This window comes from Girardinichthys multiradiatus, chromosome 7 (assembly GCF_021462225.1).
Source record: "Girardinichthys multiradiatus isolate DD_20200921_A chromosome 7, DD_fGirMul_XY1, whole genome shotgun sequence".
Taxonomy (NCBI): Eukaryota; Metazoa; Chordata; class Actinopteri; order Cyprinodontiformes; family Goodeidae; genus Girardinichthys; species Girardinichthys multiradiatus.
The window spans coordinates 36,819,022-36,846,422 of NC_061800.1; the positions used below are offsets into that span (position 1 = coordinate 36,819,022).

The 27,401-nt window shown below is 38.6% G+C and overlaps 1 protein-coding gene across 1 annotated transcript in view; it reads left to right on the forward strand.

The window, feature by feature from the left end:
• The window catches only part of lrp1bb (low density lipoprotein receptor-related protein 1Bb), a 471,544-nt gene that overhangs the window by 399,693 nt on the left and 44,450 nt on the right, over positions 1-27,401 (forward strand). Inside the window, exons 59-74 of the mRNA XM_047370155.1 lie at positions 3,090-3,271; positions 3,638-3,837; positions 4,585-4,773; positions 4,908-5,056; positions 5,329-5,422; positions 6,426-6,542; positions 8,022-8,141; positions 8,979-9,098; positions 14,365-14,481; positions 17,415-17,521; positions 19,896-20,028; positions 22,217-22,323; positions 22,475-22,607; positions 23,860-23,982; positions 24,123-24,245; positions 27,026-27,166. Of these exons, the coding sequence (XP_047226111.1) occupies positions 3,090-3,271; positions 3,638-3,837; positions 4,585-4,773; positions 4,908-5,056; positions 5,329-5,422; positions 6,426-6,542; positions 8,022-8,141; positions 8,979-9,098; positions 14,365-14,481; positions 17,415-17,521; positions 19,896-20,028; positions 22,217-22,323; positions 22,475-22,607; positions 23,860-23,982; positions 24,123-24,245; positions 27,026-27,166 (2,155 nt within the window). The remainder of the gene's footprint in view (positions 1-3,089; positions 3,272-3,637; positions 3,838-4,584; positions 4,774-4,907; positions 5,057-5,328; positions 5,423-6,425; positions 6,543-8,021; positions 8,142-8,978; positions 9,099-14,364; positions 14,482-17,414; positions 17,522-19,895; positions 20,029-22,216; positions 22,324-22,474; positions 22,608-23,859; positions 23,983-24,122; positions 24,246-27,025; positions 27,167-27,401) is intronic.

Sequence of the window (27,401 nt, forward strand, 5' to 3'; positions counted from 1 at the left end):
GCCCAAATCACGGCAGAATTAAATGTGCACCTCAACTCTCCTGTTTCCACCAGAAATGTCCGTCGGGAGCTCCACAGGGTCAATATACACGGCCGGGCTGCTATAGCCAAACCTTTGGTCACTCATGCCAGTGCCAAACGTCGGTTTCAATGGTGCAAGGAGCGCAAATCTTGGGCTGTGGACAATGTGAAACATGTATTGTTCTCTGATGAGTCCACCTTTACTGTTTTCCCCACATCCGAGAGGGTCACAGTGTGGAGAAGCCCCAAAGAAGCGTACCACCCAGACTGTTGCATGCCCAGAGTGAAGCATGGGGGTGGATCAGTAATGGTTTGGGCTGCCATATCATGGCATTCCCTTGGCCCAATACTTGTGCTAGATGGGTGCGTCACTGCCAAGGACTACCGAACCATTTTTGAGGACCATGTGCATCCAGTGGTTCAAACATTGTATCCTGAAGGTGGTGCCGTGTATCAGGATGACAATGCACCAATACACACAGCAAGACTAGTGAAAGATTGGTTTGATGAACATGAAAGTGAAGTTGAACATCTCCCATGGCCTGCACAGTCACCAGATCTAAATATTATTGAGCCACTTTGGGGTGTTTTGGAGGAGCGAGTCAGGAAACGTTTTCCTCCACCAGTATCACGTAGTGACCTGGCCACTATCCTGCAAGAAGAATGGCTTAAAATCCCTCTGACCACTGTGCAGGACGTGTATATGTCATTCCCAAGACGAATTTACGCTGCATTGGCCGCAAAAGGAGGCCCTACACCATACTAATAAATTATTGTGGTCTAAAACCAGGTGTTTCAGTTTCATTGTCCAACCCCTGTATATATTCTACATTGTGAAGTGATTCTAATTTCTGCCTTTTACAGACAGCCTACAGTAAATATTGATATGTTTTAATTAGTTTGAGTTTGCTGAGAGAGAGAGAGAGAGAGAGAGATCTTGAGGGGGCCACCCCTCGAGATGATGAGTTTTATATATGTATATATATATATGGCCCCAGTGCATCCCCAGCACCCCTTCTAGCCCCACCCTTAAGTACCGCCAAAAATTTAAAACTTCTTTCACCCCATCGTGCAAGCATGTGCAAACATTGATTTCTGACATTACGTTTGCGTGTTTGCCCCAACTACTAATTTTCATTTGACATTGTACATTTGGGAAAAATGAGCACTGAACACATTAACAGTTCTCTGTCTGTTTATCAGAAAGTATATTTCTAATGAGGCTGAAATTCAAATCATATGTTGAGAACAATCCAAGTAATCCATACATACAAATAAATTAAAACAAATAAATTTATAGGTTAGGTCATGTGTAATAAAACGAAATAATACATTTAAGAAAAGAAACTGCAAAAGTTCGAAGACAAAAGCTAAAATCTGTGCGTATTTAAAAGGAAATCCTGCACTGTAAATTAATATCAGCTGATTTATGTCTAACTAACCCTAAACAAAGGTTTTTCAATGCTAAGATGTTGCACAAGAATCATGTCATGATAGGTAAAAGTAAAGAACTCTCAAAATTTTTGCAATGCTATTGTGCAAAACATACTAATGACCTTGGTTACAGACTACACCTCAGAAATTTCCTATTGAGTACCATTGGGGCTATAATTCAGTAGTGAAAAAAAAACATAATTTTTTAACATAGCCACAAGCAGTTGCTCCTTAAAGGATCTCTGATAGAGATGCCAAAAATATAATCAGAGGACTTGCACAAGAGCCAAAACCACGTGCAGAGACCTTCAGGAAGACCTGGAACTTGCATGTACTATTTTCCCATGAAAATAATAATAGCACTGTACTTAATCCCAATGGACTCTAGGCCTACTCACCACACCAGTATCCACTGCTGGAGAAAAAGCATGTTAAAGCTAATTAAAAATAAGCTGTGGAACATTTGGACAAGTCAATGAAACACTGAAATAATATCGTCTGGTCAGATGAAAAGGTTATGCATTCCTAGATGAGAAATGGCACTGCAAAACACCCCACAAACACCATATCAACAATAAAGTTTGGTTGGAGTTTGGTTGGAGTTTTCAGCTAGACAATAATCCCAAACACATGTTCACATAATCTCTTAGCTGGTCACAAAGAAAGATACTAAAGCTAATAGAATCACTGAGTCAACTGAATGTTTTGTCACGCTCTTTCAAAACATGAAAAAAATCTGACAAAAATACGAATAGCTAATTTCAAACAATGAAAACTGTCAGTAATCGTGTTTGATACTTATTCCCTCATTCCACTTTACTACACTACACATCTAATATATAGACTTAGTTGTGTTGACTTATTCGTATGTGCCCGACTTGGATTGTGACCAGTATCTAGTGTTAACTTCATTGGGAAAACGATGCATTCAATACTTATTTTCTGCATTGCAACTGCTAAGAGAAAATCACATGTCGTAATCTTGTTCAGAATTCTGTAGTCTGCCATCATATTGCAGCAGAGAAGACTTTTGACTATTGAGTCTAATTTTAAAGTCATCACTCATAGCTACTTGGCCTTATTAACCTCCCCCATGAGACTAATTAAGTAATGTGACATCCTTCTGCTTAGAGAATGTAGCACCTGCAACTTAAGCTGTAAATAAAGGTAATACTCTAAAAGTAGAAAAACACGAAAAAATTAATTGCTATGCAAATTGTCCTAAACTTGGAACAAATATCTGTTATAACACGTATAGATTTAATTGTAAATACAGAAGAAGGGCTGACCTTTTCTTCACAAACCAGCTTTATAATCAGGTTTTTATCTCTGACGTGCTGTATAAAGATGAGGCTTCTGGTCTGCAGCCTTAGGTCATTACATCGCCCTACAGTATTCTCAACAACCTTTTGTCATGAACGAGATACATGTTTAGCCGTTACCATGGCAACTCATAAAGACAGCATCTCAAGAACATTCTCCTACTTTTTTGCAATGTGTTTGTCACAGCATTTTTTAACAAATATAATAGTTGTTGCTTATTTGTATTATTCCTATCAATTCTCATCAATAAATGTGTTATAAATGTGCCATATCAAATAACCTAACCTTATTAATGTTTGTTTGAATGAACAGATTGTCCACAGGACAACAGTGCCCAGCGCTTTAGCTGTGGATTGGATTGGAAAGAATCTATACTGGTGTGATGCAGAGAAGAAAACACTAGAAGTGTCCAAAGCCAATGGCCTCTACCCGACCATCTTGATGAGTTCTGGTCTTAAGAACCCCACAGATCTTGCTCTGGATCCCCAGATAGGGTAAGAATATTAAAACTACAGACTTTATGATAATTAACAACTGTTTTTTTTTATTATTATTATTTTATAGCCGGATGGACAGACGGACGGACGGACAGACAGACAGACAGACCACAGGGAAAGTAGAATCTGCCAATCTGCTTCTTAATAGATAATACTATTAGTATTTATGATTTATTTATTTTATTTCATTTTTCATTTTTATCATCATGTGTACCCACATTGTTCATTTTTACTTTCATTAATTAATTAGTAAAGGTATTTTGTTGCATATTTTGTTCCACCTTGATATTTTGAAAGATTTTCCATTTTAATGTTGCCTTCTGTTACATGCGTTTTTCTCAATTCTGCAATATTTCTGACTAGGTATGTATTCTGGGTAGACTGCTGTGAGCCACCTCAGATTGGACGAATAGGCATGGACGGCCGGGGGCAAATGGTTATCATTGATGCAGAGATCTATAGCCCCACTGCTCTCACTATTGATTATACCAACAAAAGACTTTACTGGGCAGATGACAACCACATCCTGTTTGCTAACATGGATGGCACCCAGAGACGCAAAGGTGAAAGAAAACTGTGTATTAATGGTTTCACATTTTAAATTTAACGCTTTAGACAAAAAAACAAAGAATTTACATTGAAATGTAATCACCGAGTTGTAGCAGTAACTGTGCTTCATGCACAGTGCCTTGCTAAAGTATTCATATTTGGGGGCACTGGTGGCTCAGTTGCACCATGTGCAAAGGCTTTAATCCTTGATGAGGTTGTTCTGGGTTTGATCCGGGTCTCGGGCCATTTGCTGCATGTCTTCCCATTCTCTCTCCTGTCTGATTACTGTACAATAAAGGCCACTAGTGCCAAAATAAACTATTCATATCTATTGAATGTTTTTCATTTTGCCATGTTGCAACCACATACTTCACTATATTTTATTAGGATTTAATCTGATAGACTACACAAAGCCACACTAAACTATGAAGTGAAAGGAAAATGATGCATGGTTTCCAAAACTCTATAGGCTTTAATAAACAATATTCTGAGCATACCACTTTGTGTTGGTCTGTCACATAAATATCCAATAAAATCCATGGATTTTTGTGGTTGTAACATTATAAAATATGAAAATCACTGTATTTGATGATTATTTCAAATACTGAAAAATATTACATTTAACTGTCTGAAAACCCTGTTTTGAAACACATTTAAGATTTATTCTGTTAAATCCATTGAACTGTATTAATCCCCAAGGGGTTTTAAATAATATTAAACCTGTTAAGACAGAGTATTTAACATATGACCTCATTTTCTAGTGTCATATGACCACATCCAAGGAGTAATGGCACTGACTTTGTTTGAGGACTTTGTGTATTGGACTGATGGCAAGTCCAAATCACTCCGACGTGCTCACAAGACCACAGGTACTCAAGCGATTGAGCTCCTCAACTCCTGGCAAGCCATCAAATCCATCAAGGTCTACCATTCACTACGGCAGCCTGAAGGTACAAATTGCATCAAATGCTCATGTGTGTTCCATCTATATAATAGTTTTGATCATCTGTTGCTTTAGTTGGATGAAAAAATGGTTGGTGTCAGACAGTTTTAGCTCTGTCTGTACTTATATTCCCCTGTCCAGTGCCAAAGCACCAGTGCCAGATTGCAAATGGTGGATGCAGCCACTTATGTCTTCTTTCCCCTGGTGGGGAACACAAATGTGCCTGTCCCACAAACTTTTACCTTGCTGCAGACAACAAAACCTGCCTCTCCAACTGCACCTCCAGTCAGGTCAGCTTCATTCTTCCTCCTCACTTCCATTTCTACACCTGCTGTGATCATGTTGTTTGCTCCTCTGCTCTGATCAGTACTATTCCACCTCAGGGCAAATTGCCTTACTTTCATTGGCTTTTCTTTTCTGACATGAAGGGTGAAGGAAATGTTTGATATTGATTTTATCTCTGCCTTTGAAGAACATGGAAGTCTAACCAGGCAGTCAAGAATGCATGTTGACTTTGTGTTCTTTGTTTACTTCTTTTTTTGTCTTTTTTATTCAAACATAGTTCCGCTGCAGGACAGATGAGTGTATCCCTTTCTGGTGGAAGTGTGACACGGTGGATGACTGTGGGGATGGCTCAGACGAACCCGCTGATTGCCGTAAGTGCAATGTTATTTTAGTTCTGGCTTTAAAATAGTTGTAAACCATAGAAACATCTGGGTGAAAGACCAAGGTTCTAATCTTCAAAGACCCCATACAGAGGTACTAAATTGCTTGTTCAAAAAAAAATTGCACATGCAATAAGTGGGCGTGTTACATGCGATTTTCAAAGATTGTGCTTGCTATTGATAACAGCTGCAAAAGAGGGGCACACCGCCCTATTTAAATTAGAAATTGCGTGTGCTATTGGCTGGCTTCTATTGCCTCCTGCAGAAATACAGGAAAAGCAAGCAAAAGCTGTGTTGCTTGAAACATGCAGGGGTTGTTGCACTGCATTATTAGGAATGATCCAGTTGCTGATTTTTTTTCTTCTGTTGTGTTTCTGGACTGTTACAGTTTGTTAACTTTTGTTGTCGCTATTCACAGCAGCTATTCAGAGGACCTGACAAGTTTTTTTTCTCTCTGTTCAGTTATGCTGGGTGCTTCTGAGGGCGTAATTCCGCAAGCACACGGCTGAGATTGAAATTGTACTGCGAGCGGATGCTTTTTGTTTGTGGTTCGGATGGACCCAGTGAGGCAAAGACTACATTCTGCTTAGTCGTTAATAAAAATATTGCAGGCTATTGCGCAGGAGGGAAGAACTGTGTCCAGAGTGGTTGTGTGGCCTCCTCGATCGGTGCACACATGGGGCAGCTGGACAGGGCTGTGTCTAAACTGACAGCTCCGTACGAGCACTCAGCTTGTTTACTGTGTTGCTTGACACAACTCGCAATGGTTGCAGCGTACAAATATTAACAATAAATATGTCTATTAATTAATTCATCATCATTTTTGAATGTGGTTTTGTACACACAAATCTTTTAAAGATCAGGGCCCAAGTGTTTTTTTCTCTGTGTTTACTTCTTTTGGTCGCATGTAACATTCACAGCTTTTACCGCTTTTATAACATCTGTGCCATTTTCATTCCTTATTGCCCACTGGGTTGTGCTTCCTTACAAACAGCGGAATTTAAATGTCAGCCAGGACGTTTTCAGTGTGGCACAGGGCTCTGTGCTCTTCCTCCCTTCATCTGTGATGGAGAAAACGACTGTGGTGACAACACAGATGAGGCCAATTGTGGTAAGAGGCGCAGAAAAATGTGCTTTACTGGAATATTCATGTGATTGACTTTTTTCACATTTTGACATGTTAAAAGCACAAACTGCAATATGTTATATTTGTATTTTTTGTATTAGATGAACACAAAGTGTCCTATAACTGCAAAGTGGAATAAAAATAGTGCATGTTCTTCAAATAGTTTTGACAAAGTAAAATGTAAAATGTAGCATGTCTTTGTGTCAGCCCTCCTGAGTCAGTCCTGTGCAAAACAACACTTTTGCTGCAGTTACAGCTTTCAGTCTTTTGGGGTATGTCTATACCAGCTCTACACATCTAGACACTGACAAAATAGCTCAAGCTGAGTGAGATTAGATGTAGGACAGTTTAGGTGGATGACCTTGTCTTGGCAGGTTTCCAACTCTTATTTTGTCCAGATGATGGACTAATTAGTGCTAATTTTCTTTACAATTTACTATTATGCAGTTCTTTGTGTTGGTCTATCACATAAAATCCCAATTAAGCACACAGTTGTGTGTGGTTGTAACGGGACAAAATGTGATAAACTTCAAGTGGTAATGATTACTTCATGAGCATTTTAAGCATTAATATATCAGTTGAATGAACATATCAGCATTATAAAAACAATAATTAGTTGATTACAGAATAATAACATAAAGAATAATACTTAAAGAAACACTGTTCCTCTCTTTCGCTCAAGTGTTGAAAATCAAACCATATCTCTAAATTTGATGTCAGATCATTATAAGTTACACATTAATAAGTTAATTTGAAAATAATTATAACAGTAGATTCACTGGTTACAAAAATAAGTGGTTTTGAAAGTAAGGCTTTTAGTCATTCTGTAGTTTTGCTGTGGGTGTCGTATTAGAAAGCAGACACAGAAAGGACATAAAGAGATATATTGAAAAAGAAAGTCCAAAACTCCATGATGAAAAACACGGTGGCATAGAGTAAAAGACTTACTGAAGTAATACTTGGCCACGAATTGAGAGAAATATCATTGACTCAAGGTAAATATAAGGGCACAAATGGGTAGGATAACAGGGTGATTTGATTCAGTTGAACTGACCTGAATCAGTTCCTTGCTGCTGGACCTGAACAAGCCCAATTGTTCTCGAGATTACCAAGTTCGTCCAGTGACAGAAACCATCGTAACCTAACTGTAATTGTATAACAACAATAACAAAAGCTAAAAGCAATCAAAATGTATTTTTAATTTTTAGCTTGGTTTTTAGTTGAACTCCGGTAATTTCTTTTTTATCCACAATCTTATTTTGTTTTATCTTAACTCATTTACATAATTGCAGGGGGCTTTTTGGTCAGAATTGCAAAGTCTCTGAAATTAGAAGCAGATTCAAAGCTTTTTAATATTTGTGCCTTACTTTTTTACAACAGGTATTCAGTATGGTGAATAAATGTGTCCGTGTGGTGTTTCCTTTTGTTTGAATTTGCTGACCCTCTTCCAATTTCTCAATTTAGAGACATACATCTGCCTGTCAGGCCAGTTCAAGTGCAACAGAAAACAGAAATGCATCCCCTTAAACCTGCGTTGCAATGGTCAGGACGACTGCGGTGATGGAGAGGATGAGACAGACTGCCGTAAGAATCTGCAACATTACTTTCATTATTTTGAGTAGCGATTATCAAGGCCTTGGAATAGCAGAATTAAATATGTTTATGCCAACATTGCAGTAAAAACTGTTGAAAAAGCCAAAATTTTACACAAACATTTAGATGTACGTATTTTTGAAATTGCAACAGATCAAGAAAATTTACCCTACTAAAATTTTTTTTAAACCTTTATTTCGTGCCTTTACTTGAACTGTGTATAACACATGGTTAGGATTACATGGTTCTCATTAGGTATTCCACAGGCAATTCATGTTGTGGCCTGCTCTTGTGAAAAGGAATTAGAAATTGAATCACATAAAGGATAAGAGCAGATTTTGTCTGCAATGATGTAACTCATCAGAATATCACACCCTATTCAAGACTTTTCGCCGGATGCGTTTGTCTTTCCGATGATTACAGAAGGGGTGAGAGCAAGGGAAGGAGATTACAGGAAAGTCAGGAGGAAAAAAAAGACTTTAATTAAAGTGAAGCTAATTACTTCAGCCCTGCTTAAACTTCCACCATGATTGGATATGTTTTTGAATGCACCTTTGTAATGAACACGGCCCCATTGAAATTAAAATGCTATTTGAAACCATGTCACGTTATATAAAACAGAAGCTGCTGCTACCTTGTTGTAATATAGCATGGAAAAAGAGGGCAAAGGAGATGTGGGAGGCATAATTTGCTTCTTCACTGCGTTTTGCATCTCGGTAGCTTTCCATGATGATTCAGGTTTTTCTTGATAAAATGATTTCATCCAGAATGATGAAATATGTTGCCCTTCTCTTGGCACACTTTCTGTTTTTTTTTTTCTAAATACAGCTGAAAGCACCTGCTCCCCTGACCAGTTCCAGTGTAAAGCCTCAATGCACTGCATCTCTAAGCTTTGGGTTTGTGATGAGGACCCTGACTGCGCAGACGGGTCAGACGAGGCTAACTGTGGTGAGTTGTGTGATAGAAAAAAACACTAAGACCAATCTGATTTGTTGATTATTCTTTTTACCCTTGAGTTGCTTCTGGTCTGATTCAGAGTCATGTTACTTTTCTTCTGGTCCAACTGACAACTAAATCTAGATGTTTTCAAGATATTTACTAAATCATAAGATCACTCAGCACTTCTGTAGCTTGCACAAACATGACCTGAGTTTAAACTTTTTGGGAACCTGCAGTGAGAGAGTTAGTTTGTAGTGGGAAGTCACAGTACATCATGTTAAAAAGAGAGGTTTAGTTGACCCACTACTATAGTAAGACCAGAAATGTCACTTTATTGATTCATTGATCCACAAGGGTTTGAAATATCAGTTAAATGCTGTTTAAAAACTGAAGATTTTTTGCAGATAAAAAGGGTTGTATCAGACTGAAAACTAAGTCCACCCAAGGACCACATTGGTTTACGTCAGTATCTCTTGCAAAGGGATGTGTGAAAGTTACTGAAATATGTTGCAACAAGTCCTGAGACTTGATTGCATATTAAACATATAGGACACACCTTAAATTATTAAACTGAGCAGGAAGTCCTATTGTTTGTTTCATATCTTTAAAACGTTGCCCAAACCTAGCAATAACATGTGCCCCTGGCTGAATCAGATACAACTAGACAGTTTTATACATGACCTTTCATGTATGGCTTTAAAGTCCAGGTTGACTTCTCCACATGCAAAGAAATGTAACTACATCCCTCAGTTGATTGTCATCAACACCATAAGCAGATACCCTGGTCTTTGTATGTTTTGATATTTAGACATTGGTTCAGACACATCTGAGTTGCATTTTAAGAAATGTGCAACACCTGAAATATGCTTAGTGATACAATGTATCAAATGAAATAGAACACAGGTAAAGGAACATTTAAAGGATCTATGTCTTTACAGTGTGCATGTACAAACCCCGAGTATTTTAACCCACATTTAAACACTGCCTTCTCAACTGGCTGCCATCAGCAGTTTCTTCTAAACGTTACTGTGCACATAGCTTGAGCACAAAAGGGGACAATTTGTGAAAAGACACACTGCTGGAAAGATGATTTGTGTGCGATTAACATGGGGCATTTTAATATAAAGTGACCACAGGAGGTACAGTCAGCTCCAAAACATTGTCTCTTCATTTATGAGGATTTGACAAGGAATTCATTAAAACTGTCAGCTGGAAAAGAAAATCTTTCTAATATTCCCTAACATAGCTGTTTGTTTTAAATGAGCCATCAGGCGTGCCAGAGTTTTAGTTTTTTTGTTTTTTTAAAAGATGTTCATAGAATGTACTTATTTAATGGGGAGATGTCCATGCGATCATACTATTGCCTACAGTAAAATCATGTCAGGTTACTGGGTGGTCTTAAGCCGCCGATCTCAAATAGGTTTTTGTGCAATTACACCAGGGGTTGCGTTAAATAAATATTTTGCGTTTTTGACCGTTTTCTTTAAACAGTGACGGAAAAATCTGAAGGCCATTGATCATTTTGGCAGATTGCAATTCACACCTCTGACCACTTGGTAAACATATTAATTAGCTTTTTGCTACTGCAGGGCTCTGAAACAGGGCGTTTGCCAGATCCGGAAACCCCCCGCTCAGAGAGTCTTGCCAACTTCTGAACACTTCATTTTGGAGAAATGTTCCCTGTTTTCAAAACGTTGGCTGAAGTGGCGCTTGTAATTCCAGTCTCTAATGTGGCGACAGAGCACTTATTCAGGCTCCAGAGAAACATGAAAACAGCCATGAGAAGTCATCTGACTGAGGCAAAAGTGCAAACCTCATGACATATTGCCTCTGCAGCAACTCCACTCAAGACCTTTGATTTACACACAAGCAGCTGTGCAAGTAAGGTCCATGGAGACCAGGAGGAAGTTGTGAGACGTTCAGGTCACAGCAGGTGATCTGTTCAAGTGCAATTGTTTAATTTCATTGTTTATCTGCAGTGACTGGGACCACAGTCAATGTTTTTTGTCACTGTGGAGAAAAACGTTATTCATCTGGTTGATGCAGATTCTCTGTTAAGCTTGTTTGGACTGAATATTAATTAACATGTGTTAGGTATTATTTAGTCAACTCAGAGGCAAGAACGATACAGTCAGTTTACTTGCAAGGGTAGCTCTGCAGTACAGACTACGAAGTATTAGCCCCCTCTCTCTTTATTTATAGATGCTTGGTCACACACAGTTCAAACAACATTCAGGGTGTGTGTGTGTGTGTGTGTGTGTGTGTATGTGTGTGGGGTCAGAAAGGTTAGGGTTCATTTGTCTTGATTATAAACAAACAGAGGAAGTGGGAAGTGGGGACCTGGTGAATAGCCCCCAGATGCTGCTAATAAAATAATAAAAGCATAACTCATTCTTGTGACCATCTCCCTTCCTGTAACATGTAAGGAGGGAAAAGCACTTACATGAGTGATAAACAATACAAAAGATATAAAAACCCTAACAACATGAACCAAAATTAATGTTATTGATTGTTTAATTATTATCACTTTAATATTAAAGTGACGGGTAAAATAGATCATGACCGGATTTATTTTACCCAGTCGGTCAAAATGACGGACAAGGAAAAAGTCTAGTGTCACCTCTGGTTCACACATATATTTAGTGCTGTCCAGCTGTGAAAGGATTGCCTGATTTGATCATGCCCAGAATGGATGTTCTTGCCAGGTCTGCACTTGGCCTGTGATGTAACCATCCGCACAAACAAGACTGATTTATTGTGGTTTTTCCTTACCATTAAAATTTCATTTGTTTTTGACCAAGTCCAAAAGTAAGAGGAGAGACTGATATGTGAGATTCATACAACAAGGCAGCACCAAAACATTTGACTAAAATAGAATTAATCATAAGCTAAGCATATCATAAATTTGTTATTTTTCTGGTGCAGTAATATACAAATGCAAAACACCAAAGTTTAAAATATAAAGAAAAACTTAAACTTCTAACTTTCTGGAAATTATGTACTTTTCAGTTCACTTTGTGAATTATATGACACTGGATTTAATCTTATTGATACATGCGTCATAGATAGTTCACAGCTATCAGTTTTGTATGAGAAATGTTTCCTTTAATAGAACATATTACATATACATTATTTTAGTTCGGTATTTGGGAAGTCAAACAATTTTTGTTTGTTAAAACCTAGAGCATTAAATGACATTTGAGCAAGTAAACATTTTACAATAATTAATCTAAATACTGCATTACAATTTGTGAAAGTAAAGCAGACGTTTACATTATGAGCGTGTAGTTCAGTAAACCTAAATTCTAATAATCTTTCAATGGTTTTCTTGTTCTAACAATAATATGTGCCATATAAATATGGATTTCAATTATTCATATCCAGTCCAGCAATTCAAATGCTGTAAGCTGTATGCTGTATTCAGATTTTGATTACAACCTGAATTTTGAAGGTCTGATTGTGCAGCAGTTTGTTTCCAGAACAAACATCATCAACACGACTAAGAGGAAGATTGAACTTCCAAACAGCATTTACAGCAGGTCTGGTCCTCAAGATGTGGTCTTTCATTTTAATCTGTCAGATATTTTCCTGTGAGGTTTTTTTTTTTTTTATGGGGGGGGGGGGGGGGGGGGGGGGGGCGTTGTTAAGTTAATTAATCTAATAAAGAAAGTGACAAATAGATAAAAATATTAATTTACTTAACTCACATTCTGTTCACACTTAACAATTTTATATGGACTAACTATAGCCCCTGGAATGATGGGATGAGCTTTTTGAAAATATTTATTAATTTGCTATCGACCTGACAGGTGTTTTCCTTGGCCTCGTGACAAACGAAATCCAGTTCTGCAACCGGTCACTTCGTAAACTAAGAGGCTGTTCTAAAATTAGTTTACAACACTTTCAAGTGGAAAACCCAACACTGAACTCAGCATATAATTTGATTTACTCGTACTCGTACTCGTCGTCTTCCGCTTATCCGGGACCGGGTCGCGGGGGCGGCAGACTCAGCAGAGATGCCCAGACGTCCCTCTCTCCAGACACCTCCTCCAGTTCCTCCAGGGGGAGCCCAAAGCGTTTCCAGGCCAGCCGAGAGACATAGTCCCTCCAGCGTGTCCTGGGCCGTCCCCTGGGCCTCCTCCCGGTGGGACATGCCTGGAACACCTCCCGAGGAAGGCGTCCAGGAGGCATCCGGTATAAATGCCCGAGCCACCTCAACTGGCTCCTCTCAATGTGGAGGAGCAGCGGCTCTACTCCGAGCCCCTCCCGTATGGCCGAGCTCCTCACCCTATCTCTAAGGGAGTGCCCGGCCACCCTACGGAGGAAGCCGCTTGTATCCGGGATCTCGTTCTTTCGGTCATGACCCAAAGTTCATGGCCATAGGTGAGGGTATCAGATTTTTTCGACTTAATATATTATATGTTTGACCCAAAACACAAACATAATCCATGTTGTAGCTAGATACCATGATTTAATTTTTTTAAGATTTTAGAAACTTTCCCCACTACGCAAGTCAGTATTTAATTCCGTTATCATTTACTTTATCCCTCTAAGAAGATAGTGTGTCAGTGGTGAAGGAGAAGCACTGTGCTGCGGTATACTCTGTACAGCGAATAATAAAGCACACTATGGTCTACCATTATCATTATGCCTGAAAATTATGCCTTGGGAATATTAATTTTCTATGATAATTCGTCAACTTTAAACTTAATAGGTCAGGAACCACTTTTTCCCACTACAAGATTGATGATATGCATTATACTTATTTCTACCAAAGACTTAATTTAAACCTCCTTGCACTTTGGATGACAGATTTAGCTCTGAGGAACAATTCTACTAATAATATCTTCAATTTGTTGCTGATGGTGATTGTTGTGACCTCATAGTTAGAGCCTAAAAGAAATAGACAAGTAAAACAAAACAGCATAAAAACTAAAGAAGAAATCTTCTATTTTCACAGTAATTTATGAGCAAGTAATAATATCTTGGGCATCAACTAAGCAGTCATACTTAGAAATGTTCAGTTTTTCCTACTTTTTGTCACCAATCTGCTGAGATGGCCTGGCAGCAGTCTGGTATTTCATCTTACGGTGTGTTACCTTTTTGAATGCATACTGTGTTTTGAGCTCACAGTCAGACTTGCTCAGGGAAACCCTGAGGAAATGATGATTACACTTTAAAAATATGATAGCTAGTGCTCTATTAATATTCATGCTCTTTGAAGACATTTTCATCCTCTTTTTTTTTTTTCTATGTCTTGCTGCTGATGAAAAAGATGAAAAGACCTGTGGACCTCATGAATTCCGCTGTGAGAATAACAACTGCATCCCAGACCATTGGAGGTGTGACAGCCAGAACGACTGTGGAGACGGCTCAGACGAGGAGAACTGCAGTATGTATACCTGACAACTTCACGTGCTCTTAGCTCTGCTTATTTGCTTGTATACACTATTGATGCTTTGCATGCACCGTGAAGAATTTGACACCCTTGAGGACTTCTGACTGCTTTTCCCACCAACCACAAACAACCCGTTGTCCCATTCTCAGAAATATATTCAGTTTTGTGAATTCAGAGTGATGGTGTTTTATCAAACCTGCATGACTGAACTCCCTCTTTCAAGCACGCTCTTACTGCTGCTTTTCCGAGAAGAAAGTTAAGCTCAGACTCTTAGGCTACTTTATCACAAAATGACACCGATAACCCACCTTGTTAAATCTCACATCTTCTTGTGTACTCAACTCTTTGTATTTGCGTGGGGGGAATTGTTTGCCTGTATGTTATATGAGCTCATGCATAGACTGTGTGTTTTTTTTTTTTGCAGAGTGTGCACATTTTGCATGATTTATTCGATGCTTGAAACTCCAAACCTATTAATGTCACTTAAAATGCAAATACAGGCCAGTCTAGAGTTGGATGGAAAAAAAGACATAAAGCAGCTGGACCAGCAGACAATGGAGGGGCTGCAAATCAGATTTTGCTGCAATGCCTGCTGGGAGTCTGTTTTGCAGCACAACTGATAATGCATGCCCAGAGTTAGCTAACGGTCCACGATAACAAGGTAGGGCCCAGACATTGAATCTGATCAAGCTGTTTAGCACCAGTCTAATATTGCCCTGGGCGAGAGGCTACCACTAAATAGCAGATACATGGTTCTTGGTTTAAGTGAGAACCTCTTATTCCTCATTGTGAGAGCCACAATGGGTACTACTGTCTTATGTATATGGATACCTTTATCCATCTTTTAGCCTTTGGCATTAAAAAAAAATACACTAAAAAGATGAAATATAACATTTTTACCAAGGATGTTTTGATCAGAATGGTTTTGTCGCCAATATAATCTAAGCCATTTAGGGATATTAATTTGTAGATAGCAAGTCCCACATGATGCTTCAATAAAAAACCGACACTACCAGGGGATGTGCAATATGAGTTAAAAATGTTATCACAGTATGTTTTGGCTTTTGTGGTGATAGCAATAAAAAGGGATGATAAAAAGTATTTTAAAAAAATTGTCAGTCTTTTCGACTGCAAATCTATCAATAACTGAATATATCCTGTCTCTCAAAACTAAGTACTGCTCCAAAAATTAACCTTACACATTATGTAAACAAAAAAGGCTACATACAGTGTAATACTGCTGAACGGTACACTATAATTACATTCAATCACATTTGAAGCTGAAACATAGTCCTTTTTGATGATCTCATGAAATCAACATGGGAAACTACAGGGGTTGGACAATGAAACACCTGTCATTTTAGTGTGGGAGGTTTCATGGCTAAATTGGACCAGCCTGGTAGCCAGTCTTCATTGATTGCACATTGCACCAGTAAGAGCAGAGAGTGAAGGTTCAATTAGCAGGGTAAGAGCACAGTTTTGCTCAAAATATTGAAATGCACACAACATTATGGGTGACATACCAGAGTTCAAAAGAAGACAAATTGTTGGTGCACGTCTTGCTGGCGCATCTGTGACCAAGACAGCAAGTCTTTGTGATATATCAAGAGCCACGGTATCCAGGGTAATGTCAGCATACCACCAAGGACAAACCACATCCAACAGGATTAACTGTGGACACAAGAGGAAGCTGTCTGAAAGGGATATTCGGGTGCTAACCCGGATTGTATCCAAAAAACATAAAACCACGGCTGCCCAAGTCACGGCAGAATTAAATGTGCACCTCAACTCTCCTGTTTCCACCAGAACAGTCCGTCGGGATCTCCACAGGGTCAATATACACAGCCGGGTTGCTATAGCCAAACCTTCGGTCACTCATGCCAATGCCAAACGTCGGTTTCAATGGTGCAAGGAGCGCAAATCTTGGGCTGTGGACAATGTGAAACATATATTTTTCTCTGATGAGTCCACCTTTACTGTTTTCCCCACATCCGGGAGAGTTACGGTGTGGAGAAGCCCCAAAGAAGCGTATCACCCAGACTGTTGCATGCCCAGAGTGAAGCATGGGGGTGGATCAGTGATGATTTGGGCTGCCATATCATGGCATTCCCTTGGCCCAATACTTGTGCTAGATGGGCGCATCACTGCCAAGGACTACCGAACCATTCTTGAGGACCATGTGCATCCAATGGTTCAAACATTGTATCCTGAAGGCGGTGCCGTGTATCAGGATGACAATGCACCAATACACACAGCAAGACTGGTGAAAGATTGGTTTGATGAACATGAAAGTGAAGTTGAACATCTCCCATGGCCTGCACAGTCACCAGATCTAAATATTATTGAGCCACTTTGGGGTGTTCTGGAGGAGCGAGTCAGGAAATGTTTTCCTCCACCAGTATAACGTAGTGACCTGGCCACTTTCCTGCAAGAAGAATGGCTTAAAATCCCTCTGACCACTGTGCAGTACTTGTATATGTCATTCCCAAGACGAATTTACGCTGTATTGGCCGCAAAAGGAGGCCCTACACCATACTAATAAATTATTGTGGTCTAAAACCAGGTGTTTCAGTTTCATTGTCCAACGCCTGTAGTTGAAACGGTTAAAATAATTCTCAGTTGTGCTCTCAGTTTTGAGAAGTTTTTAGAGAAAATAGGGTGTGATTGTTAATAGACTGCGAAAATCAAGGCCCCATGTTTCATTTGGCATGCAGCAGACAATAACAAATATAGTACACCAACAACAGGTATCAGGAGTTAAGCCAATACCTGGCATTGTATCGGGCCAGTCATAATTTTTAGCATAGCAATAGCATGGGAGTGTTTATACAAAAAACCCAAAATGCTATTTTTTTTCCATTAATATTTATATTTGCTGTATACTGTATGAGGATGAATTACATTTCTGTGTTCTATTTTTTATACAGAGCCTGTCACCTGTAACCACAAAGACTTTGCCTGTGCAAATGGAGAGTGCATTTCTTCCCGATTCCGCTGTGATGGAGATTACGACTGCTTTGATAATTCAGATGAGGTCAGTTGCTGAAACTGCACACAAACCCCCATTTAAAGTTTAAATGTTTTTCTTTTTTTAATAAAATACTGTGCAAGAAATGACTTCACAAGCAAAAGAATGAAACCCACATTTTTTGAGGACTGGCATATGGCCTTTTATTGGCCTGAACTGAGAGGATTTCCATCACTCCTCATTAAATGATTATGTGTTAAGTAATGTGTAATTAGTGGGTCAGTAATGGGTTGTATTAAAATTACAGGTTGCAACACCAATATTGTAAAAAGAGATCAAAATGACATAGATAGGTCATTAAGACCTAAATTACAGAGGACACGAGCCAAATTACAGCAAATAAGCAGTGTATTTTTGTCTGCAATTGATTACATGTCAGATTTGTTAGTACAGACACAGCTGAAGTTTGGATTAGGTATCCAAATTGTAGAAAAATTCAATTCACATGAAAAATTAATTATATAATATTTTATTGAGCTGATAAAAAATCTCTTTATTGTGGTTGCCACACTCCAGAATAACACTGGATATTTTACTAGGATGAATTATTGTATCTTCCAGTGCATTAGAACATGAAAAACCATATTAATTTGCTTTTGGGAATCCTAATCCTCTACGCCTGTAGATCTAACAAAGAAGGGTTGTTTTGTTTATTCAGACGCCTGAATATCTTAGTTTTTAAAGCGCCATACTGATTTTGTAATTTTACACTGATAATATGTGACTAAATTAACCTAAATGTGCATTTATTTTAGCAGGGCTGGGGAAAATAAGATATTTGTATTAAAAATTAAAAAATAGAGCCCTCTCACGGATAATATTGTTCTGTCATGCATAATACAAGGACAAGAAGTAGTTATTAAAATTCATTAGTCTTTTTCATTTCTTGCCCTCTTTCACATTTGCTAAAAATTTGTTTTACATATAATCTCTTTGCATGCAGGTGCTGCAACCCTAATTAACCCTTCTTAAAGTCTATCCCAAGTGTCCACTTTCTGAATTAAAGTTTTCAAATACTTTCACTGATAAATTTAATTAGGGTAAAAAAAAAGAAATAAACACCCATGATTGAATGATTGAATTTGGGAGTAATTTGGTATGAATTAATGAAATTATCTGCAAGGAGTGTGTACACCTACACTGAGCACTAGAGGAAATTAGCAATGGCATCATGGACAGATTAGTGGAAATAGTTATCAAATGTCTTAGACACATTAGAGGGTTTTAGCACTTGACAGAGTTTGGTGGGTGTCACATTCTGGGACTTCAGAGGAGTTGTATTGTTTTTAGTATGGCTCTTAGATGAATTGTGAATGTCTCCTGGCTTGTGAATGCCTTCTTGTACAATATTGGTAAGACTACGCCCCATCTGGGACTACACCTAATTCTGTGTTTTTAGCAAGTGGAAAAATGAATGATTGGACATGGCAAAGGACATTGTAAAACCTAAGCAAGGTTAAAAAGGTGATGTGCATACACGTATTTTTAGTTCAAACCAAAAAATACCTCAGAGCGTTTCTCATGACTTTGTAAAACTATTTTTTTAGAGGACTCAAAGTCCATTTAAAAAAGCACAGCCTTTTCACCTCTCTGTAAACCTTTGAAGCTACGAGTGAACTGTGAGGTTTGAGGACTGCATAAGGAGCTTGCAGTAGTTGTTAAGGTCTGGTAAAATTTTTCAGGATAGTGCCACCTTCACATATTTGTGTTTAATGAACACTTTAGTGTTTTACCATAGATTGCTAGTTTCTTGAGCTTTCCATGTTTGTTTTTGTTCCATCCTTGATGTTGATGTTGCTTTGTGTATCACTGTTGCTCCTTTGTCTACCCAGTCAAAAACTGCAATGTTGGGATGGTTAGCCTTAACCTCTTTGTCAGTCTAGATAAAGATGTACTGTGGAAGCTTATTCTGGTTGTTCTCCATAACCCCTTGGTAGTACTTCTCACTTTGACTTTGGGGCTTCCAGCACATACTTGGCTCAAATGTTTCTTTACATATGTTCCCTTACATTTACATATGTTTATTTTCAGTGCTATATTCAAGAGTCACTCAATAACTAGAATTTTATTCTAAACGGAGAGCTGGTCAGTAGCACAAATCACATTGTTAGCCATGAGACTTTTAAGTTTTGGTGGAAACATGGGTCATTTTAACAAGCATATATATTCATCCCTTTAGCTTTGTTTAAGATAAGCTTTGTAGAAACCAGCAACATGTTTTGGTTGTGTATCAGTCCTTTATTTTCAGAACAGTAACTACAGTATATTGACTTTATACTTAATGCATAATTAGTAAAGTGAAATACCAATAACTATAAATCTAAATTGTTTTTTGTGTGTCTCATTTTTTGTTTGTCTTTTTCTCTGAATTTCTTCTCAGAGAGGATGTGAAGCTCACTGTGCTGATGACCATTTTCGGTGTCACAATAACCTCTGCATCTCAATGAAGTGGTTGTGTGATGGTCAAGAAGACTGCAAGACAGGCGAAGATGAAAAAAACTGCAGAGGAACAGGTGTGAACCTCACAAAATGACTCAAATTACTTTCATCTTTTCTCCAAAAAATGGCTGGGAGTTCTGTGTTTTACCTCAGATCAAATGTTTCCTGTACAGAAACCAACATTATTCAAAATTTAAATTCTGTTATGCCAAAGAAAAGTAGTTTTTAATTTTTTGGTACACAGTAGAAAGGGTCTCCACGAAAAGTTAGGTGTAACGCTTTTGCTCAACAGAAATGGCTCAGAGGGGGAGCCTCTGAAAAGAAAATGTAAGGAAATGTTGAGATATTTAGCTAGATAGATACATGATGACACAATGGCCAGTTGTAAGTGAATGAATTTACTTGGACAAACAGAATCAATCTGTGCTTGGCAGACTGCTGCAAAAAGAATCAGAAGTTTCAAACAATGAACAAACTGCAGTGTTCATCCAGCCTCAAGATATACAGAAAGGGTTTTGTTGATGTCTGTAGATAACACCACTTCATAGAAGCACATCGAACAATCCAGAAAGAATTATGTAGCCACACAGCTCAAAATACCCCCATATCTTTTTGTCCATTTTGGAGATATAGTGAAGGCAAAGGGAGGAAAATTATTGAAAATTACTTTAAATCATTAGTTGTCAAAGCAGATACAAAAAATCTCCATGGCGGCTGAGTGGCATGATGAATAGGCAAATAGACCATCACCCAAATACAAAATAAATAATATGAAAAGTTTTCAGAGGCCATTTAGAAAAGTGCAGATCAAAAAGCAGATCCCAAAAATATAAAGATCTGTTGTATCAGTTCATTATGAAAAAAATACAAATGGTCTTTCATCACTGAAAATGTGCACCTAAATATTTGTTTTTCTGTCATGAGCTTTGCAATGGTTTATACAGGGGTTGAACAATGAAACTGAAACACCTGTCATTTTAGTGTGGGAGGTTTCATGGCTAAATTGGACCAGCCTGGTAGCCAGTCTTCATTGATTGCACATTGCACCAGTAAGAGCAAAGTGTGAAGGTTCAATTAGCAGGGTAAGAGCACAGTTTTGCTCAAAATATTGAAATGCACACAACATTATGGGTGACATACCAGAGTTCAAAAGAGGACAAATTGTTGGTGCTCGTCTTGCTGGCGCATCTGTGACCAAGACACCAAGTCTTTGTGATGTATCAAGACCCACGGTATCAAGGGTAATGTCAGCATACCACCAAGAAGGATGAACCACATCCAACAGGATTAACTGTGGACGCAAGAGGAAGCTGTCTGAAAGGGATGTTTGGGTGCTAACCTGGATTGTATCCAAAAAACATAAAACCACGGCTACTTAAATCACGGCAGAATTAAATGTGCACCTCAACTCTCCTGTTTCCACCAGAACTGTCCGTCGGGAGCTCCACAGGGTCAATATAAACGGCTGGGCTGCTATAGCCAAACCTTTGGTCACTTATGCCAATGCCAAACGTCAGTTTCAATGGTGCAAGGAGCACAAATATTGGGCTGTGGACAATGTGAAACATGTATTGTTCTCTGATGAGTCCACCTTTACTGTTTTCCCCACATCCGGGAGAGTTACGGTGTGGAGAAGACCCAAAGAAGCGTACCACCCAGACTGTTGCATGCCCAGAGTGAAGCATGGGGGTGGATCAGTGATGGTTTGGGCTGCCATATCATGGCATTCCCTTGGCCCAATACTTGTGCTAGATGGGCGCATCACTGCCAAGGACTACCGAACCATGTGCATCCAATGGTTCAAACATTGTATCCTGAAGGCGGTGCTGTGTATCAGGATGACAATGCACCAATACACACAGCAAGACTGGTGAAAGATTGGTTTGATGAACATGAAAGTCAAGTTGAACATCTCCCATGGCCTGCACAGTCACCAGATCTAAATATTATTGAGCCACTTTGGGGTGTTTTGGAGGAGCGAGTCAGGAAACGTTTTCCTCCACCTGTATCACGTAGTGACCTGGCCACTATCCTGCAAGAAGAATGGCTTAAAATCCCTCTGACCACTGTGCAGGACTTGTATATGTCATTCCCAAGACGAATTGATGCAGTATTGGCCGCAAAAGGAGGCCCTACACCATACTAATAAATTATTGTGGTCTAAAACCAGGTGTTTCAGTTTCAATGTCCAAACCCTGTAGGTGAAGAAACAGAAAATGCAGCATGTACAGTAAATACTATCTTGGCACTTCTTTCTTCCAGTCGTTCCTTCTTGCTCTGTGAATGAGTATGTGTGTGCCAGTGGAGGGTGTGTGTCAGCCAGCCTGCGGTGTGACGGACATGACAACTGTCTCGATGGCTCAGACGAGGTCAGTCCAGCTTCACACGTTTCCAAGAATTAAAGGGATCACATACCAATGTGTCTTTATTGTGAAAAACACTTCAACAGATTAACCTGTAAAAGAGTTTTATTCTCCATGGTTTCTGTCTGAGGATTCTGTATTTTATTGTTGTGGACAGATTGGTTGTGTGAAGGAGTGCAGAGAGGATGAATTTCTGTGCCTGAATCGTGCTCACTGCATCCCTCGGCGCTGGCGCTGTGATGATGTGTTGGACTGCATGGATCACAGCGATGAAGAAAACTGTAACCATGGTAAAGAGCAGGAAAAGCTTAGATAATACTAAATTATGTACAGTTTTAGTCAGAAGTAAAAATTTAGTTGGAATTTGTCACTTACTTTTTCCAAGATGAAATGAATATTTAACAAAGAACTTAAAAAAATTAGAATTGGCTGCATTTTAATTTATTTTTGATCCATCCTAATTCATACAGGGTCACAATTAGAAAAGTGGGCTCAGATAAATAAATACACACCCATTTGGTCTAAAAGTCCCTCAACAAGTTGCAGAGAAACCACACATTTTTGTAAATATCAAAAAGCTTGTGGCATTATTCTGGATGACTACTTGACAACTCTTATTTGCAGAATGGGTAAAGCACAGTAAAATTAGCTGATTTCATATTTTCAACATGGTTGAGGTTGGTGTGACTTCTTAAGGTTAGACTACTTTATCTTTTCCAAAGCCAGATTAGATGGGTTTTTTGAGATCATATTCCTGTGAGAACACCGGATTTTGTCCAAGTTTCAATCATCCAACCCAAACATTTCTCCACAGATAGAAGGAAATTGCTTGGAATTTTCTAGAATAATAGAAAAGCCATTATAAACTGGGGGACATGCCAGTATCACGTTTAACAGTGAAGCAAGTTGTACTTTACCATGAACTGAGAGGACACTGACCAAAAAAAGAGACTTGACTGAAACGTACCGTTACCTGCATAGACAAGCCAAATCGTTTCTGAAGAAAGTTTAACAGTGGGCTGAGACAAAGACCTAAAAACTAGCTGAGTATTGTGGTGGTAGCACGATGCTGTGGGTCTATTTTGCTGCAAGTGAACTACCTCCAAAATCCTCTCAAACAAAACCTCATGTTCCAACCAAACAATTATTCTAGACAAAAATGAACAATGGTTTAGAAATGGCTAAGCCAGTTTTACTCATGCCTGACATCAGGTTTCTGTAATGGCCATGACCTCAACCTATGCTTAAAAGTCAGGTCTGTGCCATGAAGCAATCCGAATAAAGTCTGCCACTTTTTATCAGAAGAGTGGTCAAATATTCAACTAGAAATATGCCAGAAGCTTGTTAAAAGTTACAGTTAAATTAAAGAGAGAAAGTATGCAAAACACAGATTAAGATTTATTTTATGAGGTATAATAATCAATAATGTCTACAAAACTGCATAAAACTGTCTGTCTTTATTTTAATTTGAATCTGAAACTGTTGCACTTTTGCACCTAACTTGCTGTGATAAACGTTGTGGGAACTTGTGTGTGATTGCAGGAGCTTTCTTCTGTCGGGCAGATGAATTCCTTTGTAACAACACCTTATGCAAACTTCACACATGGGTATGTGATGGCAAGGATGACTGTGGTGATAACTCTGATGAAGATGCAGAAATGTGTGGTAAGTTTAAAATGGCACTAACAAGATAGCCTCTAAAAGCACAATGATGCATATTTGTGTGCTTCTACTTTTATAAATCCCTTGAGGGAAGATGCTGTGTCTGTTAAATTAAATACCTTTTTGCATCTTTTGGCCTCTAGCTAAACTACCCTGCCCCCCTACGAGGCCTTTCCGCTGTAGGAATGATCATCTGTGTCTGCGCATGGATCAAGTCTGCAACAAAGTGGATGACTGTGGCGACAACTCTGATGAAGAAGAATGTGGTGAGCTTAGAAAGACATCTGATTCTGCAAAAAACATGTATGCTATTCATATGCAAATTTCAGATGACTGAACAGTTACGTTATGGCTGATGAACAGTGAAACATTTTTTCGTGCTTTCATTCATTTTTTTAATGGTTTCTTCTTTTTAATGTCTGCAGAATAGTTTTGCTTTTGTCTGCCTTCATGTTGTAAAAGTCAATATACCTATTTTATTGTTTCTGAATTTAACCCACAAAGAAACCTTCTTCTGTCCCTTAACGAGCCTCCTTTCATCTTTCCTCAGCACAAGCTGTCTGTAAATGGTTGCATATTGCAAAGAAAAAGGAGGAAAAATAGCTCCTCTTTTGTATCACTCTCTTGTTTCTCTTGTCTTTCATTCATCTTTCTCTCTGATTCCACTGAGACCCTCATCCATCTCTTACCTCAGTCCATTACCTCTCACCATTGTATGCTTCTTCCATCTATCCATCTCCTCAATTTCATCTTAATCCCCTCATCCTCCTCCCCATCACTTCATTATGCTCCTTTTCTTTTCATTGCCATGGTGTCAGAGAGTGCCAAATTTAATTTGTTTTTTTTACCCCTTTCAGAAAAATTGGGAAGATTAAAGTTACATATCAATTTCACCTACTGCAAAGATAATTACCTCTTTCCAGACAAGCTGTAAAGAAACGTGTGATTGTGTACTTAAACTAAAAATTAACCCTTTACTTGTCATTTATTGTGAGGATGTGGCAATGAATATTCTTGTGCTGCTGTCAACCCAGGTTTTTTAAATTTTAGTTTTTCCCAATAAGGAATAATTTTCCCAGGGCACCTCTCTCTAAGCACATTAGAGTTATTACAATCAATGACACTCAGCTGGCCACGGTTTGCTTCTGTATATTGGGCGCTGTGGGTAGAGCTCATGCAGCCCATGGCTGGAACTCTCACATCATCCATTGCTTTGTTCATATATCTTACATTATCATCAAGAACAATATGGACAGGCTGCTCATCTTTTTTCTCCTGTGTTTAACATCAAATCGATTGCCTGCTTTATTAGCCCTGTTGTATAAGATTCATGGAGCTGCTACGAATGCCGTGCTGAACACTTTGGATCAAGTGAGGAGTCCATTTAGTGTGCGCTGAAGCTGAGCATCGACATAACGCAAACATCGGAACTCCAAAGGCAATAACAATAACTTCTGAGAAAATACTTTTCTGAGCAAGCACACGGCTTCACATGAAGGGCAACACTCCAAAAACCCATACTGCATTCATTCAGTTTGTATTTTCAGTTAAAAACCCCTATGCTTTGTTGACACTGACACGTTCAAATAAACTGAATTGTTTAGTGATCAATTCTAATTCCCAGTTAACAGTAAGTAACAAGTTCTACACTCTCAGGAAGTTTTTAGATGATACATGTAATTATTTGCATTGTACAATAAAGTACATAGTTAAAAAAGAACAGTAAACTAACTCTTCTATGCAAATATTTCTAATTCATCCACTCTGCTGACTAACCTTGAAATTCTGAACAGTGAGTAAGCTATGGGCTAATAGCTACCAAGCTAAAAGTTAACGGTCATACAAATATAGTAAGAGATACTTGGACCAAATTTATAACCTAAAGCAGAAACACGATCCTGAGGGAGTACACTGAGTTTTGCACATGTAGGTGGCGCTTTCCCTAGTGGGGCATGTTATTTCATATTTCTTTGTAAGGTAAAGGCATTTGTAAAGATAAGTGCAGGTTGAATTCTAGGACTTAAACAAGGAGCTAAAAGATCCTATTAACTATTTTTCAAAACAACGGCAAATTTGCTCTGGATTTACTGGAAATGTTTAAGCTAAGAAACGACCTAAGTAATTTGATTTGCTCTACCTTCATCAGCTTTGACCTATGCTAGAAACAGTGCTTACTGAGACAGCAGGAGACAGGGAGGGACATGCACTTGAAAGAACTTGGGCAGGGACAGACTTGCTAAGAAGGGTTTGAAACACTGTTATGTGGAATTTGCTTTCGTAATTCAGCTCCAAATAGTGAAAAGAATTGCAATCAGCACCAACAACAAAAAACTGTTACTCTAAAAATATTGAGCCCGATTCTATTTTGGAATGACAATAATTGTGTAATGTGTTTCCAAGAGGAAGCAATCCAAACTGTTCCAGTTTTTGCAACTATTTTTCCTTCATAATTTGCTATATTTATGCACTGGATTTACAAAGCAGATTACACTGAATACATTCAGACACAAACATGCCCATACAGTCCTGTAGATGCTATGATTTAAAACGTATATAAAAGCATAATAAAATAAAATTTGATGTCAAAATCAAAAAGGAACACAAGCCTGATTACGTGTTAGTTCTGTTCATTTCACCTAATCTCACATAAAGCATCATACCGCTTTTTCAAGTCTGTGAACTGAAAGACATGCTCTTTGCTTTGTAGAGCTTTTTAAGGGGCACATCTGTTTTTTGTTTTCTTCTTCTAGAATTAGAAACACGCACAAACTTGGGTTTATACACATTTATTGTAGACAGATTGGTGAATTTGCCTCTCAATCAATAATAAGGTGAAATAATTGTGTTTATATATATATATTTTTTTTTCATAACCTAGTAGCTTTAGTATCCTACTGATTTTCAAAAAAGTAAAAATGAGAACATAGGAAGCCTACTCAACCACAACCCTTTCTCCCTATTAGGTATGAAGATGTATGAATTGAATGGTTTTAATTCATGTTTTAGTGTTAAACCTGTCTCCCATGTGTTTTTTCTGCCAATGCAGAGGTGGTAGCTGGAAGGCCTCGGCCTTGTGGAAAGACAGAGTTCACCTGCAGTAATCGACGTTGCATCCCCATGCAGCTTCAGTGTGACCTCTTCAATGACTGCGGTGATGGTGGCTCGGACGAGCAGGACTGCAAGTTATGTAAGTACAGCAGGAGGTAACTTTAGCAAACATATCAAAGAGGCTTGTGCAAAAGATTTAGTGTACCTTATGACACTGTGAGGGCATTATGAAGAACAGCAATCTTCTCATTTAAGATGTGAGGTTTAGTTGTTTGTGATAATAAATGTATGCCCATGACTGAGGTGTGTTGTGTTCTGTGTGAGTGATTAAGATGCACTCTTAGCTGTTGCACATCAAAGACAAATCCCAGCAG